Source organism: Parus major, chromosome 7 (genome assembly GCF_001522545.3).
Source record: "Parus major isolate Abel chromosome 7, Parus_major1.1, whole genome shotgun sequence".
Lineage (NCBI taxonomy): Eukaryota > Metazoa > Chordata > Aves > Passeriformes > Paridae > Parus > Parus major.
The window spans coordinates 18610608-18630255 of record NC_031776.1 but is presented as its reverse complement, the minus strand read 5'-3'; the positions used below and the strand labels follow the sequence as shown (position 1 = coordinate 18630255).

The 19648-nt window shown below is 38.5% G+C and overlaps 3 protein-coding genes across 7 annotated transcripts in view; 1 reads left to right on the top strand and 2 right to left on the bottom strand.

Moving 5' to 3' along the window:
* SPC25 (SPC25 component of NDC80 kinetochore complex) overlaps positions 1-110 on the bottom strand; it is a 4164-nt gene extending 4054 nt beyond the window's left edge. Inside the window, exon 1 of the mRNA XM_015634280.3 lies at positions 46-110. The gene's annotated coding sequence lies outside the window, so the exon portion shown is untranslated. The remainder of the gene's footprint in view (positions 1-45) is intronic.
* A 6230-nt stretch (positions 111-6340) lies between these two features.
* G6PC2 (glucose-6-phosphatase catalytic subunit 2) lies at positions 6341-14299 on the top strand. Its single transcript, XM_015634273.3, has 5 exons — positions 6341-7174; positions 7506-7615; positions 10671-10782; positions 11605-11720; positions 12910-14299. Exons 1-5 carry the CDS (start codon positions 6957-6959, stop codon positions 13419-13421), a joined length of 1068 nt encoding a protein of 355 aa, XP_015489759.1. The 5' UTR covers positions 6341-6956; the 3' UTR covers positions 13422-14299.
* Positions 14300-17216: 2917 nt separating this feature from the next.
* The window catches only part of ABCB11 (ATP binding cassette subfamily B member 11), a 50679-nt gene continuing 48247 nt past the window's right edge, over positions 17217-19648 (bottom strand). For all 5 annotated transcript variants that reach the window (XM_015634268.2, XM_015634269.2, XM_033516176.1 and 2 more), the window contains 2 exons: positions 19096-19242; positions 17217-18553 (listed from right to left, as the gene is read on the bottom strand). In XM_015634268.2, coding sequence (XP_015489754.1) covers positions 18353-18553; positions 19096-19242 — 348 coding nt within the window. In that variant the 3' untranslated portion in view covers positions 17217-18352. The remainder of the gene's footprint in view (positions 18554-19095; positions 19243-19648) is intronic.

The following is a 19648-nucleotide window of genomic DNA, read 5'->3' as shown; positions in this document are numbered from 1 at the left end:
CCTCCCGCCCGCGCTGGGCCCGCACCCGCCGCGCCCGGTCCTCACCACTTCCCGCCACAAACGGCCGCTCCCGCCCGCCCCGCAGCAAGCGCGCCGCTGATTGGCTGAGCCCGGCCCCGTGCCCCCGGGCGGTTGCTGTGGTAACAAACGCGAGGCGTGGCCGCCGTGAGGGGCATGGCCGCCATGCTGGGCGGGCCGGGCGGGGCCGGGGCCGTGAGGGGGCGGGAGGAGGGAGATGGGAGGCCGGAGGCCCGTCCCTTGCCCTATGGGATTGCCTGGTGGCAGCTTTTGTTAGGGGACGTCGGCAGGGCCGAGGAAGTGGAACAGTGTGCTCCGTGCTGAACAAACAGCCCGGCTCACTTAGGCTCCTCTGAAGCCACAGCTTGTTTCCAGTGTCTGGTTTACTCACGGAACACACGGGCGGTCACCGGTCTTAAAGTTTGCGAGTTTCCGAATTGCCTTTTAATTAGCCTGAATTCTATCAAGAATGTGCATGAAGCTCATTCTGACAGGAGACTGCCCTGCAGGGGTAATTGCTGTCGTTTTTAGTGTGAACAAAACCACGATACAGTAGCCCTGCCTGTACCCAGTCAAACATTTGACATAAATCTGTGTCATAGTGAATTTCCTCTTTATGATAGTGCGACTGGTTTTTCTCCAATTATTTATATTCCCTTTTAGCTCTTGGTAGGCCCTACTTTGTGATCCAAGGTAGCAGACTTCAGTTTATTGTGAAAGCTACTTTTAATAATTTTATTACTGTAGCTAATGAATTAATTTTACTTTATGCCAGTGCTATTTAGATAATCCCAGAATAATGTATATTTAGCATGGCTTTGAGGTTTGCTGTAAAGAAGTATTAAAATCTATCTTCCACGTGTGGGATGCACAGTAAAGTCTGAACTGGGATCACCAGTTATTAGTTCCATTACTCTGGTACAAACTTCTTGTATAAACACTTCTACCCCACTGTATTCCTGTCTTGTTTGACTTGGACACACTGTTCTCCAGATTTCACCGCTTTGTCAGCATTGTTCCTAAAGCTTATGTTTCTTACCTGCTTAACACTTAAGTGGACTGAAGTTGTGCTGGTCCAAGGATGATTACTGAACCATGTGTGAATTTGGGCACTATGGACCTATACCTTATGGCTTTTTTTTATTTAGGAACATTTCTTGCTTGGCCACGTGCATGCTGTTAGTATAAAGTTTCAGTGTTGCCTCTGACATCATTAGCCTTTATTATTTAAGCTCAAAACTTTCTGAATACACAATTTTCCTGGGCCCTGCAGTTTAGTAGTTACAAGTTAAACTAAGCTAAACAAGTCCTGTTTTCTAATCTGTTATCTTTTGGTGGTTTCTACAGCTGGTCTCTTCTGAATCCTTTCATTAACACAGATAATGAGTTCACCCCACAGTAGCTGGCACCAGCTCAAAAATGTTAGGTATCTTTTCTTCATCAGTGAAGTTTTTCTAGATTTCATTAGTACTATTGCTTTGTTTCACAGTTCCACCCACCAAAGACTAAATATAGTCTGTGACATTTACTGGCAGAATCCATACCTTAATTGCTCTCTTTTCCAATTGATTTAGAGGTTTTGAGAGACATGAACTGTACTATAACCTATCTTCAACCTCTCCCACTACAGTCCACCATCAGTTTACCAAGTGTGTATTTCAGGGAAGCACGGTGATTTTGACAAGTCCTAGTTTTCAGTACAAACTGATGGTTTTTGCCAGCTACAAACAGGAATGTGGCCTCATGGCCCAAACTAGTGCGGTCAGATGCTTCTTCAGTCCTCTGCTGGGTCTGATTCAAGGCTCCATAGACAGAAATGCTGGTAGCCACCCTGCTTTAACCCAGACAATTGTTCTGAAATGATTTTTCTCTAAACATCTGTCCTAGTAAGCCACAGAGTAGCCAGGGATGGAAAAAAGTTTCAACAATTATTTACCCTGTTTTTAACACTATGAGTTTGACTGGAGACAACTAACTATGCAATATACCCCTCTTCTGTGTTTTCCAGCTCTTCACAGGTGTCCTTTTATCAACAGGTTACTTGGTTAAACTCGAGGTTCTAAGGAGCACAGCAGCAGCCACAGGGTGGCAGTTCCCTGCAGTGTCAGACTGAAGGGCAGAATGTTGCCAACAAAAATCTGCTGCTTTATTTTATTGGTAACAGAAAGTCCATTCTGGGCTGTTCCATCCTGGGTTAAGAGGCAGCTGAAAAGTCTAGGTTGGGTTGGAGAGCTACTGCAGCTTAGGAGGACATTCTAAAGGAACACAAAATTGACAAGCTGGTGCTAATAAACAGACTCAGCTACTTCTTGCAGCAGGTTTCTGACTCCCCGGGCTATGGTTGACATAGGGTTTTAAGAATTTAGAACAGGCTACTTTCAGGCATTAGAGAATGACAGTAAGACAGGAATCTTATTGGAAAGGGAGTTGAAAAACTGGGTTGGAGATTGTTGCCCTGGTGGGTTCAGTTCCATTTCTGCCTGTGTTTCATGGAACTTGAAAGAATTTTATCCTCCCTAGGTTTCTTCTAGTTCCTAAAAGGTAGCCCTTCATACTTAAAATAAGTAAAATTCCTTAGATGTGGCCTTTTCATGGACATGCCAGAATTAAATTCCATGCATTGTTTGTGTAATATATACTGTTGCACTTATAAAAACAATGTAATGCAATTGTAATTTGTAATTTACATTACTAATTTACTTTAGTATTGTAAACAAGTATTAAGGTCTGGCAGGTCTGTTTATTGTTAGAGTGCACAGATTAGTTTTGTTAGCTTTGTGTGCTTGCATAGTTAACTTTATAGCAAAGAGTAATGACTATACTAATTAGGGAGGATCTGATTAAGGTGGCAGAATGAAGAGGAGACTGGGTCATGTTAACTATTGCTAAACCTCTATTGGTCAGTCCAGCCCTAAAAATGCCTGAGTCCAATGAGGAATGCTTAAGGGCATAGGATTAGAAAGAAAGTAAAAAATGAGAGAAAGACAGTGTACAAGCTTCTTGAAATATTCTTCTTTTCCTAATTCAAAAATTAAGGTTTATCTTCTCAGTGTTTCCACTTGGAAAACATTCACACCTGAGAAAATACCTGTCAGCTGTTATATATACTATCTGCTAGTGAACTTAGTAAATTGCTTGTTAATCCTTGTAGTTGATCCAGTGTCAATGGAAATACTGGTTTGGAAATTAATTTTATTGTTCAATTAACTAAGCATAATGTACCAGAAAGTTAGGGCCTGTGCACAGGCCTCCATTAACAGTGTTTCAAAAAATGTTTGCTTTGATGGCTTTTCCCTCCCTTGCAAACATTTACTTAACAGCATCTGACTGTTATGTAATATTTGTTTTAATATGTAAGTGCAAGGTAGCTGTAAACATTTTATCCTCCCTTCAGTGGATCATCAGCATGACTCTTGTTTTTACATTTTATGTGTGTTTATATATATACACACACACACACATATACAAATCTCTGGTTTTGTGTGTCTTAGAAAACATAATAAATCAAAAAAATTATGAATAAATTAAAAAAAATATATGAACAGATAGCATTTGAAAGGCTTTTGCTTTGAACTAAAAACTAATGTATGTGAAGGCCAAACTTTGGATCTCCAATATCAAAATAAGAGAAAGATTCAATTTAAAAACTTAATTGTCTATACTTTCTGACCATTTTGTATAGATCATTAGGTTTCCCTGCAATTCCCTATACTAAAATACAGCAAATAGTTTTATTTCATGTATTATCTCAACTGACTTTGAAGCACTAGGGGGATTACAGAATCTTTTTGCAGTGCTCTACATAGAGGAGCAAGGGAAGGTCTATTGAGGAAGTGTTTCTCCTTTGTCAAACAAATTATTAAATATAGTATTTCAAGACATGTTTCACCATCTTTGCTGGTTATTACAACTTGCAAAGTCTTTAGTGTCTCCTACTTTTATTGGTTGTGAAATATGACAGGCAGGACAAGAGATTACTAGTATGTCAGTTATTGATTTCCTCTTGGATGGAGCAGGATCATAAGTGATTCCAGGCACAATGAGAACTGCCTGTCCCACAGAAACATGATTACCTGTTCCAAAACTTACTCAGTGTCTGTTTTGTAGGTTGTGGATTTCTTGAGGATTTTAAACATCCTTTAAAAACATGATTCCTCTGGTAGCTCTAAGGTGCAGATGTAGGAACTTCTGAAACACTCAGAAAGAACATAGGAGAAAATGAAAATCTTTTCTTTTCCTGTTAGCTGTTAGTCTTTATTATGTCTAAGGTGCTTGTCTTTCTATCTAAGCATAAGAATCAGCAGCAAAATCCTGAAAATTAATATCAGGAGGTCTCCAGCATTTATACTAAAAGAGGTTACTGAAACATTATCAAGACATATCTTCAAACATTAAATTTGCAAAGTTTCTGGAGAGCCAAAGTGTGCCTGAGGTGTTCTGTCTGAAGAGGAGTTCATCCTGAGCAGATGTATCACTGTCTTAGTGCATAGATACTATGGGTGAGTGGGTTTGAACTTGTAAATAAAGCAAATAGGTAAAAAGTTACTGTAATGCTTCTGCACATCCTGTGGATATCATTGACTAACAGTGGCACCATTAAAGAGGGACTGTAAAATGATCTATTTTATTACTTGGTATATATATATACTCTCCTGAGGACATTAAATTGTATCTTGATGGGAACCTATGTACTGCAAAATATTTTTTCCTAATAGAACAATAGTTATTTAGACTTAAGCTCATTATAGTTGTTGCTCTTTTAACCAAGTACTAGAAGTGTCTGTTACTCAGCTGCCAACTGACTTGGAGTTTGCACTCATGTTTGAAGCTAACTGTTCTTGCTAAAATAGATTGAAAAATAGAGGAAGACCTCAGATACTCCATATTTTTGCATACTAAACCCAGACATATCTAGAAGAGTGGTTTTTTACTATTATAGTAAGTCTTACCTTTAAAGGCAAGATGCTTTTGCAACAAAAAAATGTAGCAAAAGAACATATTCTTTAGCAATAAGGTAAAAAGAGTTATTAGAGAGAGATTTCTAAACAAGTATGGTCTCGGGGAAGTACTGGGAGAGAGAAAATTAATTCCATCCATTCATTTCTGTGACAGTTGCCTTGATGGACACTGAAAAACAGTAAGGTATACAACTTGACAAGAAACAAACCTCCTCAAATATTTTCAGCTGAAAAACAAGGAAATATTTTTATTGAAAGGTCCTGAAATTTTAAGTTTTGAAGGGTTTCCCCTGAAATCAGATAATACTAGTTGAAGTGAATAATTTGGTCAGTACATAGAAAAATATTGTAGTTATTCAGAAGCAGTGCATAGAAACTTTTAACTTTAAGGCTGCCTATCTTAATGCAATTGGTAGCAATAAACATAGAGGATTTAAATCTGCTAAAAAGTTTCTGAAACCAGACTATTAATAGTTAAAGTAAATGGGAGCAGTTAAAGTAAATGTGAGATTGTGTCAGGAAATCATCTTCTACGTCCATTAATTGTCATGCCTTATTTTTTGAATCTACTTAATGTTTCCATTTGACTTCCCTGATCACACTTCATGAAGTCCTCTTAAGCCATTAAACCCCTCTTAGCAAAAACTGTTAAGTAGTTCATATCTTTGTATCCACAGCTTGTGCAGTTTAGCTTGAAGTGCATGGAAATTAGGGAAGTGTGCAGTACATATATATAGAGCTGGTTTTGTCTTCTGACTCACACTGTTTCAGATACACAGATAATAATTTGACAGAAGATATGAATACATCAGAATATTAGAGCCTGATAAAGAGCTAGAAGTTTTCCTCTGATAGTAATAGAAGTTGGTATCATCAGGCCTTTAGTATCCATTTAATCTCTTGTAGAAAAAGTTCTTTTCATGAAGCCACCTCAAATGAACATAATATTCTATGCTACAGTTATGAGTACTAATATTGATAAATCTGATATGCTAATATATTGTCTGCTGTAATCTTTTAAACTCCTGCTGTGTGGCAGAATCTGTTTGTTCTTGGCTGTTTGCTTTGGAGAACGACTGTATTTCACTTGGGAATAGTCCAGGGAAATACTCCTGATTATCTGTTCCCAGCCTTGCTCTGGTTTGTAAAGGAGGTCTCATTTCTGTCAGGCTGGGCAGCAAGAAGCGGGGGCTGCGGCTCCTTCTGGCAGAGGGGGCGTAGGACTGGCGTCATGTAAGCAATGCCCAAGAATGGCGGTACCAAAAGATGACTCAGAGACTGAGCATCATCTGCATTGGGCCCTGGATTAACGGGTCTCCTGTAGGAAGGAAACAATTGTTTTTCAGTATTTTAAGAATATTGTTGCTTTAAAAATAAATCTAGAGCTCAACAGCATGGTTGATATATGGATACTAGTTGCATTTTCCCTGACTGAAAAAAAATGTGTTGTGCAAGTGTAAGTTGCAGCCAAGTTCTACTTCAAAGTGAAATGTACAGCTTCAGTGACAGCTCTGCAAAGATAAGTAATTTGTGTATTCTTTCTATCCTTTATACAGACAACAGTTAATGAAGTACACACATTGCTAATGTCCATCCTGCAGAGAAATGAACTGTGAAAAAATTTAAGCAAACATGTTCCAACTGTTCATACAAAGGATTGCACGAATCACACATTGTGCTTCCATAAAACTTTCCCCACAATTTGCTGCTGCTCAGCATGTACTTCACTTAGCTTCCTACAATTAAAATTTGCAAACAAAAAAGCTTTCCAGTGCTAACAAACTCATATGCTTTCCTGGAGATCTGGAGCCACGTGTTTTGGGAATGGCTGAGTACACCACGCCAATATAATATAAAGGCAATGTCAATCACCTTCTCTCACTTTTTAATAGCTCCCCTCCATGATTCTCATTCTCTGTCACTAGAAATTTAAGATTAAAAGAACTTTACTCTATTTCAAGTACAGTTTAATCCATTAAGATGGATCTCCTTCACAGCAATGGAGTGCTTATCATTCAGCATTTACAGAGGGACTACAGGGCTTACCAGGATTTTCTTAATTTCATGTCACACGTTGGTGATCCCCGGAATATATTTTCAATTTATTTTCCTCTTTGGTTTCAGCTCAACCAAGTGGTTGGTACTAAAATGATATGGGTGGCAGTCATTGGTGATTGGTTCAACCTCATATTTAAATGGTAAGAAGTTGAATTTGTTTTAAAATTTGGTATTTTTAATAATAGTAACTATATGTTCCTGAAGTTTAGAAAACTTTCTGTGAATAATGTACTAGTAGATTTTTCCTGATAACCATCAAATAGGAGTTCACAATGAAGATATTTAAGATACGTTTGAAATAGCATTGTAATAAGATGAGAAGAACCTGCAGAACTATTATAAAATAGCTTTGGAAATACAACTCTTCATATTCTTTGTAAGATTATTTATCATGCTTTGCTGAGGCCTTCTAATGTAAAAATATTTTTATTGAATTTCCGCTTCATTTTATTTTATTTTATTTTTTATTAGGATTTTATTTGGTCATCGCCCTTACTGGTGGGTGCAAGAAACAATGATTTATCCTAATCAATCAAGCCCATGCCTTGAACAGTTTCCTATAACATGTGAAACTGGACCAGGTAAGAAATGTTGGAGATTACCTTGGTACTTTTGATAGGGATAGCGGCTTCAAAGGGGAGAGAATGGCAGTTTGGAAGGTCTTATATGATACACAAATCTCAGAGCTCATGTATAAAATAGCACAAAAAAATAAGTAGAGGAAAAGGAAGAAATACTATAGGTAGGTATTTGCTGTATGACAGAATATTTCCTTCATTGCCTTTAAAAGATGCAAGGGAGGGGGACTTGCTTTAAAAATAACTATTACTGTAATGAACTGGCATATAGGAAAGAAATTTTCATAAATCTCGTGAAGTACATTGTTTAATGTGTTCCAAGACAGAGCCCAGGCTGTTGAGTTTGAGGGCTTGTTTGGTGTTGCAAGAAATATTCAAACCCAAAAAGCTAAGTAGGTGGTTCAGTGTAAATAACAATAGTCTCAGCAATCGATTATATAATGTATGTCAAGTGGAAAAGAACCAGAACCAGAGAGTGACACTGAATTTGTGCATGGGAGTATGTGTAAAAACTTATGGGGAAAAAATATTTTTTAAATGTACCTTTTTAATATATTTTTATTTTTTATGTCTCATTATCTTCTCTGTGGAAATCAAATGCAACACTGATGAAGCTAAATGAACTTGTGCAGCCCTAATAGGTGCAATATGATGAACTGGCTTTGAGCTAACTGAATTTAGTTTAATTTGTTGTGCAAGAAGATACTGACTGTGGAAATTGTGTGTTTTTCCTCTTGTTGATACCACTGAAAGCTCTTAAACAGTTTGCATAGCTGTATTTTGTTGACAATATCCTGCATTACATCTCATTGTAATTATGAACAAGAAGCTTAAGCCCTTGTGTAATGCCTGGTCTTTATGTGACATTCTGTGACATTCTTTATCTGCATTCTGTTTCAAGTTTATTCATTTGGGACCTAACAAAAAGTATTAAAGTCCTTCAGATCCTATCAAAAGCCTTCAGAGCTGAGCCCATTCAGTTCTGTGTAGATCTGAGCCCTGGCGCAGGAGACAGTCAGTGTATTTCATTTTGATTCATTGAACCAGGTGTTTCTTCTTGTTACTGTCTTTCTGAAAGGTCATTCCTATTTCTGTCAAGTGGGTACAACTGTAATATTGATTCCTTCTTTGTACTTACAGTGACCACATTTTTTCCCACCTCCAGACTTAGGCTGGACCATTAAGACTGTCACTGACCTGTTTCTCATTAGCAAGAGGAGGTGCAGTCAGCACAGCTGTTATGTGCACACAATCACTGTGTGAGCTTATGTGGTACTTCACACACTTTTTAAATAGCAACTTATATAAAAAAATTAGAGAAGCATCCACAGACATGAGAAAAGCAGATCCAAATACTGCTAGGATAGCCTGAACCCCAAACTCCATGTCTCAGCAAAACGGAAAGTTGAGGCAACTGTTCATATGACTACATGGCAAACAGTTTAGGACCTGAATTTGATTTGCACATCTGGAATTAACTGAACTAAAACCCTGCAGCCATTTTTTTCTGGTATTTATAAAACTTTAAGAACCTAAACCTTAAGGTGGAATTTATGCTATTTAGAGTAGGTTATTTGCAAATGAGCTATGAAATATTATTCCTAGATGATAACAAATACAAACTTTTCCTCTGTTGACATACATTACTGTTTCCTCATCAGTGACGTTTGTTCCGTTGTGAGGTTCAGGAGTGCACATCTGTTAGAAAATTAACAAAAGAGCTGGTAGAGTGACTCTAAATGTACTGCCAAGCAGAATAGCAAAAATGAATGCAGGGAGTCAGAAGTCATTGTGCTTGTCCCACCTAGACATTTCTGCTTTGGTACTTCACTGAAATATTCTTTTACTCTACACAGTACTAGGTAGTGCTGCTTCATAACACATTCTTAAGCCAAAATTATTTCTTCTGACAGTGAAATAACCCTGTCCCTTCTCTTTTTTCTCCACAGAAAGCCAAGATGTAAAGGTCCCAGACTTACAGATTCCAATGGTCTAATTTTCTCTTTCTCTGTTTTGATTTGTTGAATGTGAATCTGGTGAACACGAGAAAGGAAATGACAGACTAATTTTAGGAATCACTTCCCTTGCATCATGTCAGCATGTCATGTCAGTTTTTTGGTGATTTTCACTGTTGTAGGAACTTCTCTGTGGCGTCATATTGCTTCCAGTAAAATTTAAATTTTACTTTTTTAAATTAAAACAAATTACACATATATTATTATAACATGGACTAAAAAGAAATCACTGTTGTTCTCTATATTAGAGAGTGTTCCCTGTTATAGACTACTGTGTGCTGTACCTGTGGGTACAGCAATTAGAGCATCATTTCATGTGCCGGTTTCATTGACAATATACTTTTAATCTGGCTGATCTTGTACAGCACCTTAAAATTTATAAAATTAATCAAAGTGAAGCAAAAAGACACAGATTTTCCATGCTTCAGGTATGTTTCTAAAATTATTACAAAACTACCCAAAATATTAATTACCTGGATTGTAATATTGCTAGTGAGACACAGCTCACAGTTGTTAACAACATGGTAACTTGCAGAAAGCAGATGAAGGGCAGCTTGGAAGGCTTATCTAAAATTATACCGATACTTTAGTTTAGAATGTTACAAAGAGCTAAATTTCTCTTGCTCCCATTAATTATGGGAAAGCTCATAAAAAGTTTTCTCATGTTATCCTCATACATAATTTCTACATTCCACACTGCATCTCTAAGATAGCCCTAGATGCTTTTTTAAGTTTTTAAATCCAAGTAATGGGAAAATACTATGTTTTCCTATCAAGATACTAACTCACACCAATATAAAATGATTAAGCTGTTACCTTTTGGATATCAGACAAGTATTATGGATTCCCTATAGAGGAACCTTCTGAAAATTTCATATGGCAAAAATTAACTTTTGAGAAGTAGTTCACATTCTTTCAGTCTTTGTTACCCATTTCCCTTCTAAATTATTAGATGCCTGAGTAACTACCAGTAAACATTTTCTGTATGACAGCTGTCACAGTCTTCATTCTTGAGTTGAGTATTTCCTTTTTGTTTTTACTAGGAAGCCCATCTGGACATGCCATGGGATCATCCTGCGTCTGGTATGTAATGGTCACAGCAGCACTTAGGTACACAGTTAGATGGAAAGATAAATCAGCTGTTACCCTTCACAGGTCAGTGTCTTTCCATGAGTCCAACTCATTATATTCAGGTATTTCTTTATATACATGCTATGTTTTTAATGGACTTCATTTAAATAAATATTCACAGTTTCGTCTATTTTGTAAAAAAAACCCCAACCTTTTATTATGATCCACTTCAGCTGAATAAAAAGTATATTAAGAGGATTTATCTGTTTGTATAGGCTGGTATTTATCAATTTACAGACATTGCATACAATATCTCTGAATCAGTCCTAAATCTTCAGTGCTGGAAATTTTTAATTCTATAATTGCCACTATGTATTGGATTTTTTTGGTTAGTACATAAATTTACTGCTTTGATGGTCATCCTTCGCCCATTTTAAAGCAAGTGTACATAATGTTGATGAAATTCACTGTAATGTGTTGCTCAGCTCTGTGGGAAAGTCCTGCATTTGCTTTGATGGCTGTTCTTTCTAAGGCTAACAAGGTTGTTTTCACGTTGTCAATTTTGTCATGAAATAATTGAGCTTTTGCATATAGATATGACTTCATGATGAGAAATATGTTTAAGGCATTAGTCCTAATTTAATCTGAAATTGATGATTTTCATCACTTAAACCACAGAGGTGTCTTGGACCTGCAACTTCTGAGGTCTGTTCCTGTAACCGCTCTTGATAATGTTTTAGTACTGACTTCTAGTTTTTAATCTGATTCTAAACATCTGATTCTAAACTGCTCCACTTAGTAAACCTCTGCTGGTAAAAGCATGAGCCTTACATGATGGGGCTTGGGGTAAATAAGTAGATGAAATATCTTGTCTTAATTTTTAAGCATCTTCCTTTTCCCTCTTAGACTAACATGGTCATTCCTCTGGAGTATTTTTTGGATTATCCAGATCAGTGTGTGCATCTCAAGAGTATTCATAGCAACACATTTCCCTCATCAAGTTGTTCTTGGAGTATTTGCTGGTAATGTTGCTATTTTTTCTTTTTTCTTTTTAACCTATATGCAAACTTTTTTTAAAAAATGAAGGAAGACAAGAGATTTTTAGTAGTTGGACTCGTCTTGCAGCCCTAGTGGTGCCCTCTACTCTCTGGAAAATCAGGGATTTGATAATAGTCCAAAGGTAAAATTTTTGAGGTACAACATACCTGCTGGCTATGTAATTAACAATGGAGTGAGCCCTTGTCCACCTGCCAGTTAATGCTGACTGTAATGTGTCCACGCTGCCTCAGACTAACTCTAACTGCTTTGTACTGGCTGCATCTGATCTTCAACTGTGCTGTCTCTGTGGAAGATATCAGAAAAGGAGTTGCTCCTACATGGCTCTGACCTTTCCCCTCAGGAGGAAGTTATTTGGTCACTACAAATAAATGTCCAGGTGCAAAATAGCATTTTTGAAATGTGGACAAACAACAGAGACCTAGGCCAAAATAGAAAAAAAGGGTAAATAGCAAGACAAACTCTGTGGGTGATTTAAAATGCTAAAGTACATTTTTCAGAGTCACTTAAGCATATTATAAATTGGTATTCAAGGAGTCCAAACAATGAGCAGTATCTCTGGTATCTATCTGATTTTAAAGAGGGTGCATTGAGCAGGGGCTTCCTGCTCATGTTCTCTTTCATGGATGCAGGGCAGCCTGGGTAGCCCTGGCTAACAGCTTTCCCTCTTCACAACCAGGATAAAATGAGTACAAGAGAAGATAAGTGTGTTCTGTGTCTTTTCCTTCAACACTCAAAGCCTGTGTGGGAACTGGTGTTGAATTCTGCATTGCTGGAGCCAGTCTTTGAGTGAGGGACTCATTTGGAAAGGAATGTTCCAGTTTACATCTAATATTTGATAGGTTGTCATCTGGGAGATGCAGTCAGGCCTTAAGGTATGCCTCATATCAAAACCATGTAGTGCCTGGTATTTAATTATTTTTTTCCAAAGTAGCAGTTTTGAGTGGGAGGAAAGGTTTTGTAATGTACTGCAAAAGTGATAAATTGTGTGTATATATATATATATAAATATATGTATATACACACACATAGGTATTTATTACTTAGATATATTCTTCTGTCCTCAAAAGTCAAATTCTACAGGGACACTGTAGAGAATGCTTCTTCAAAGTACAAGTGTGCTGTTCCCTGTAACACTGAGTTTCTAATCCGCAGGCATTCTTGTGGCAGAAGCATTTGAGCATACCCCTGCCATTCAGACAGCAAGCTTGAGAATGTACATCAAGACAAACTTGTTTCTTTTCATCTTTGCCCTTGGTTTTTATCTGTCTCTGAAGCTTCTTGATATTGACTTGCTATGGTCTGTTCCAAAAGCTAAGAAGTGGTGTGCCAACCCAGACTGGATAAACATTGACACAACTCCATTTGCTGGACTGGTGAGGAACTTAGGTGCACTCTTTGGTTTAGGTCTTGGAATTAATTCTGAAATGTTCATCATGAGCTGCAAAGGTGAAAATAGCCGCAAGTTAAGTTTCCGCATATTGTGTATAGCTGCTTCTTTAGCTACACTGCAGCTGTATAATTTTGTTAAGATACCTACTCATACTGAGTATTTGTTCTACATTCTCTCTTTTTTTAAGAGCGCAGCTATGCCTCTGACTGTAGTTGCCTTGGTTCCGTACTGTGTCCACTCATTAATGAGGACAACTGAAAAGAAACTTAATTAGGTTAAGTTTCAAAATGGTTAGCAATGTGGGGATGGATGTGAACTGTTCAAGAACCCACTGCAAAGGCAGTTTTGCTAATTCATTTAAACCAAGGGGATGCCACTGCATCCTGGAAAGGAGCCAGTACATCCAAAATCACTACACTCAAGAATGACTTTGACAGCTCAGACATATTAGTTGCTGATTTTATTCCTAGAAATATTGCAAGTGCACTGCAGTATGGTTAGAAATGGCCCAATACTCTGGGTCATAATTAAGTTTTAAAGTATAATCAGCCATCTTTATTTAGCTATATGGTGGTCTTTTAGTTCTGTCCATCTCTAGCTAGATAATGCTTCAAGCACCAGTTGTACATAGTGAGACTCGTTATTTTGGTTTTTTTATATATAGATGCTGTGTGTTAAACTGCTACATAATGGTGTGACAGTATCACATCACCTACAACTGTAGGCTGTACCCAGGCACTGTGAAAAAGGCCAGCATAGTTATAAACAAGGCTTTAGATTTAATTTATTGAGCTTCCTGAGCAAACCAGCTTCTGATTAAGTCAGATGAGGAAAAAAAAAGTTTATTTCCATTGGACTCTGTAGAATATATTTTTGCATTACTGAGTGGTTTTTGTCACTTCAACCTTTTGAAAGTGGTCACATGAATCATGAATGATACAGATTACAGCTTCAATAGGGAAAATACATAAATACGGTGTAGAAAATATTTAAGTTCTATACATCTACAAAGAGCAACAAATGAAAAAAGTTGTCAATAAAAAAATTAGTATATGACCTCAAGAATACTGTTCATGCTCCTGTATTGCAAAGGTAATTCTCTGCTGATTCTCTCAGATCAACAGTCACAAGCCTGAATCACTGTTAGTAGTTGTGTAAATCATGAAAATATGGTTGCTAACTCTCACTTCAAGTTTATATTCTTGTCGGCTTTGTTTAACTAAGCACACAAGTAACTAGTGTTGAATATATGTTTGCTATGTAAAATGAATGTTCTAAATAGGCAAAGGGGGGTACTTTCTATTTTATTTTCATTATTTGACATCTATTATTGTATATTCCCTTTCAGTGCATAATCTTTAAGCAATATTTTGCTGATACCATCACATAATACTCAGTATATAAGCGCTCTATAAATAGCCTTAGTATGCAAGGGTACAGTATGGGTACTGAGGGCTCCCTATGTATGATCTGAAAGCAATAAGGCTTAGAAGATGTAAACAAGATACTGCTTCTAGACTTCCAATTAGGTAGGAGATAATTGAAAGAATCTTACTTAATTGGGTAAACAAGGTGAATAGTTTGGTGTTTGCCTTTGGGAATGAACAAGATAAAAATTACAGAAGCAAATCTGAAACAGGCATCCTTAATTAAAAGCCTAGTAAGACTAATGTGACTTTAGAAAATTAGTCATCTGCTTTTAACAGTCTGAGCAGTATTCTGCTTCGTGCATCTCCTGATACCTTCTTTAATGTTTCTCTGAACTTTTTTCCCACAGCAGCTGACCTAAAACCACTCTTTTCTATAATTGTGACTCCATAAGCAAAGTTAATGGGACTAGAAACAAATAATGAAGAACAAAGACAACTATAACAAAGATTTCAGCTGTGTTGAAGTTGCTCTGTGCTTTGTTATTCCCTACCTGTGAGATGCCCTACAGAGGCATCACAGAATGGTAGCAGGTTGATTGAGCTGTTGTTCTGTTCCTGGCTCCTCCTAGCCAGCAGTAGGAGATTCTTCATGCACAGCTGTCCAAAGTTCTCACAGCATTTGGATTTAGTGGCAATTTTAAACTGGGAGTTATGGGTAGAGATCACATTTCTAGGCCTCTAATCACATGAGAGTCTCTGTTTCCCAGCACTGGCAATGAATCTTGGTGCTTCTGTTGCAGACACAACCATAAATGTAGAATAACAAATGGCATTCTGCAGTATCCTAAGCTCTGTACAGACATGTAGGAAGATGTGGGCTCTCACTCACATTCTTGGAGTGTCCTATTAATTCATTCTGTAATTTCAGTGCTTCAGGGAAAAGGACACAGAACATCTTCCTGTCTGAAGCACTTCTTAATTTTTCTTCAATTATTAAAACATTACTAAATCAAAGAATGGTGGGAAACCTGAATAAATTTAGTCTAATTTTACTAGTAACTTCAGAAATTAACTGACTGATAATGCAGTGGCTATAAGACACTTTCTGACCAGCTGTGTTGTGGTATGGAGACTTGTATAACTGCTTGAAGAATCTCCAAAGAGGGCTCCCAAATCTTCAAACAGAGTTAGCCTTTTCCAGAGTGGTGGGATAGGAAAGTGTCAAGATATAATCTAGATATTTTGATAGAATTAGAATTGAAAATCAGGAGCCAGGCATGTAGTTGTTGCAGTGAATAAACCAGCATGTCCCTTACTCAGGCTTCAGTAAATTTATTGCAGTTGAATATTACAGTTCAGACCTTATTTAAATAGATTGTGTGACCTTAGTAAAAGCTCAAACTGTTAAACATTTAGGCTGTAATTTCACCAGGCCTTTGCAGCCGCTTAAATTGTTAATATTTGGAACAGATACAGCACATACACACTTGCAGGACAAGCTAACAACTCAGCTTAGTTTGGGCCACAAACCTTTTGAATTAAGGTTTTCCTGTGTAATAAAGAGGTTGGAAAGTGTATGACTGATCCCCTTGCTCCCACTAGTAGGATCCCAGGAGAAACCTTTTATTCTTGACTTAGAGATGCCCAAATAATTATTGGCATAGAGATGCCCATAATAGCATTGGAATAATGCTATTCCAAAAGTACTTCCACCTCTCTGCAGAAAAATTCTCATGAGCCAGGAGTTATATGAAGTGAAGCTGTCCCTTGCTCCTCTTACAAACTAGCTGACAAGTTGTCATTACATTCAGTTCACAACTCTCTTGCTACTATACAGCTTTTCTTTTTATGATCCCTATTCCCTGTTTAGCCTTTCTGGTGGAAGGACTCTGGGTCCAGACACACTGTTCCTACCCAGAGGAGTCTAGTTGGAGCAGAAGCTGTATTTGCAGAGCTGCTATCATCTCTGGTGCTATCCCAAAACAGTATCATGGTTATATCTGCCCAGAGGAATAGGGTGTTGGAAAATGCAGCTGCCATGTACCTTGCAGAGAAGCATACAGCAGGAGACACAAAATGACACCATCTACTGTCAAGACTAGTAACTCAGGTCTGGCTTGAAGGATGTAAGCAAATGACTTTGGAATGGTTCAGGGATATTGTCACCAAGCCCCAGAACTGGGACATTTTACCAGTGAGGCAGCTGCAGCTGCAAGACCAGTCCAGACTTTCTGCACTGAGCATTCCATCAAGGCTTGCTGCTCATGCCCAGACACACCATGTAGTGCCACCTGCAATCCAATCCTTTTGCCCAGGTACCAGAGGTTTTTGTAATCAATTGGTTGTCAACAGCATATAGGAGCAAAGTGGCAGGAGGTAGATTATGTACACAGTGAGTGCATTCTGTTGCACTAGCACCCTTCCCAGCATTTAGCTCTTGGTGTTTCCCAGCTGCCTGAAAAGAGGATGATGTTACGTTGAAGAGCAGCAGCACTACTGCTGAGCTTGGGCTGTGGACCTGTGCTCCTGCAGGGAGACAGCAGCCTCCTGTGCAGGCAGGGGCTGGTGTCCTTGAGTTGGCCTTCTCAGAAGCTTCATCCTGAACAGCAAACCTTCTCACAGACATGATACTTGCTGGCTGCTGCAAGATATTCATGTGTTTAGCTGAAAGGTAAGAGAAAAAATGGTAGAGCACGAGAGCCAGTAAAAAAATACAATTTATTGGTTTAATTTAGGTCACAAAGGTGTCTTTCTATCTGCTTTTCTCCAAGATCCCAGTCACTAAAGGAAACAGTCCTGTTATGCTGCAGACAATAACCAATAATATATTTCAGTGAAACTTGTGGTAGATCTTATAATAAACTGTGACAGATACAAGCTTCTCCCAAAAGAAGCTCCTTCCTGACCTTAGTCATTTCTGAATATATTGTTGCTCTGTTTATCAACTGTATTTAATACAAAGAGCTAATTATGCCTTCACTCATGATTGTCTTACCTTCTGAAAAAAAGAATATATCCATCACCATTTCAATAGAAGTGGTTTAAATAACTGATGATTAACCATAGAATTTTACATTAATTTAACCAAGGCATTTATTCTTATTCAAAAATCCTTTTGATGGCTGATTAGAGTAATGAATGTTAGCTGGAGAATGGTGGGCTAGGAAATGGTCCTCACCAGCTTCTTTTCCTTACCTTGGTTACTTTCCTTACTTCTGTGGAGCTGCCTTCTTTGTAAGTACTGACTGGTTTGTTGAAGGGGCACAGCTGTGTCAGTGCTGCAGGTGCACACAAGGGAAGCCAAGCCCCCCACAACAGCACCGCTGATATCTGTGATACAATGGGTGAAGAGTGGGGCTTCTGCATGCACAGGAAGGGCCTCTGCTGTAATTGTCTGCAGACCTAACCTTAGAACAGCTTTGATCCCTTCAGATGTACAGCATCCTTTGAGGGGTTTTCACTCATTCAGCCTACCTAGAGAGAGGGCAGTTTCCAGAATACCAGAGTTTTCCTTGATTGCTAGTTGAGGCATGACAGGACTGTCCAGTCTGACTGCAGGTAGCAGCAACTCCCCAGATCACCAGAAAAGATCTTTCACAGTTTTTTTTCTCTTATGATTGGGCTACGCTACTTCCTGACTGCATCAGCCTGTGCTTAGTGCCTTGCACATGCAGGACAAGTGTGCTTTATGCAGACAGCTACATACATTCAGGATTCCACAGATCTCACTGTACTGTAGAGCACTTGCTCTGTAGCACAATGGATCACCAACATACACATACCTACCACAAAACATTTGCTTACAGAAATCTTTCAAATTTAGAATCACAGTAATTCAGCTAATTGGGGCTCCAGTAGTAACAAGCTTCCAGTAGGCTCCTTCCATGGCCATCAGTTCATCATGAGTGCCCCTTTCAATGACAAGTCCTTGTGACATCACAGCGATGATGTCAGCGTTCTGGATGGTGGACAAGCGGTGGGCGATGACGATGCAGGTGCGCCCTTCTCTGGCTTTATCCAGTGCAGTCTGCACAGTCTAAAGGCAGCAGAAAAAGTGTCAGAATAAAAATGTGCAAATTGAACAGGGCTCAGAGCTGGAGGAACCCAATTACTTCAGATTAATTAACTATGTTGTGCAATACTTGTAAAGGGGACAGTGAGAATAAATCAGGGGTTCTGATACTGATGTGCTTAGCTGGCTCATGACCTCTGTTTACCAGCAGTACAAACAAGGGACAGCTAAATGCAGACTGAGGTAGAAATTAAGGAAGACCTTTACTCTGCTGACATGCTAAATGTCAACTGAGTGCTTTGAAATCAGGCAATTCAGACATTTCTGAAAAAGTGCTGCTTCTTATAGGTGGTTTAAGAGCACTCGGGGCTGGCTGCTTTTTCTTACAGTTGTGCCTCCTGCACTTCTTGGAAAGATCATGAAAGATGAAAGCGCTGAATTCATGATGTGGAATAACATACAATCATGTAGTGGAGTACATTAGCATATCTATAAAACAGAAAAGGTACTGTATGTTTTAGGCCACTGTGTTAACTTTCCCTTATTGATTATCACTGTGCATTTACCTTTTCACTCTCTGTGTCTAAGGCAGATGTAGCTTCATCCAGTAATAAAATTTTAGGGTCTCGTATGATGGCCCTTGCTATGGCAATGCGTTGTTTTTGTCCACGAGACAGCTGGGATCCCTGAGCCCCAACATTAGTTTCATATTTCTGAAAAATATAAAAAAGGAGTATTTTATTCAGGTGTAAGTTAATATACCAGTACACAGCCTAAAGGAAGAGCAGGAGAGAGGCAAGAAACCCAAGCACTGCTGACTACTTGAAGAACCTGGGAAGGCAGAAACAACATTCAGCATTAAACATATTTGGGGTGATGTTTCCAAGCTGTGCTTTGTCTGCACATGGCCCTGAGGCCCAGGCAGCACAATGATGAACCTGGAAGGACAATGTTGGCTTGGACAATGTGGCAAGATGTTGGCTAATTTGTCTGAGGCAAATGAATTCTCCCTGCCCTACATTTGTGAGTAGAGGCTAAAAGTGATTTAAGGGATTTCTAGGGAAGTGCTTTGTTTGGGTGCCTAAATTGTATGCATACCTTATACGTTCTTTTCACATT

What these genes read in the sequence shown, in the direction of transcription:
- G6PC2 (XM_015634273.3), top strand. Translation starts at nt 6,957, where the DNA reads ATGGATCTCCTTCACAGCAATGGAGTGCTTATCATTCAGCATTTACAG. An exon ending in TTCAACCTCATATTTAAATG is followed by an intron (nt 7,175 to 7,505) that starts GTAAGAAGTTGA and finishes ATTTTTTATTAG; the next exon opens with GATTTTATTTGGTCATCGCC. An exon ending in TGTTCTTGGAGTATTTGCTG is followed by an intron (nt 11,721 to 12,909) that starts GTAATGTTGCTA and finishes TCTAATCCGCAG; the next exon opens with GCATTCTTGTGGCAGAAGCA.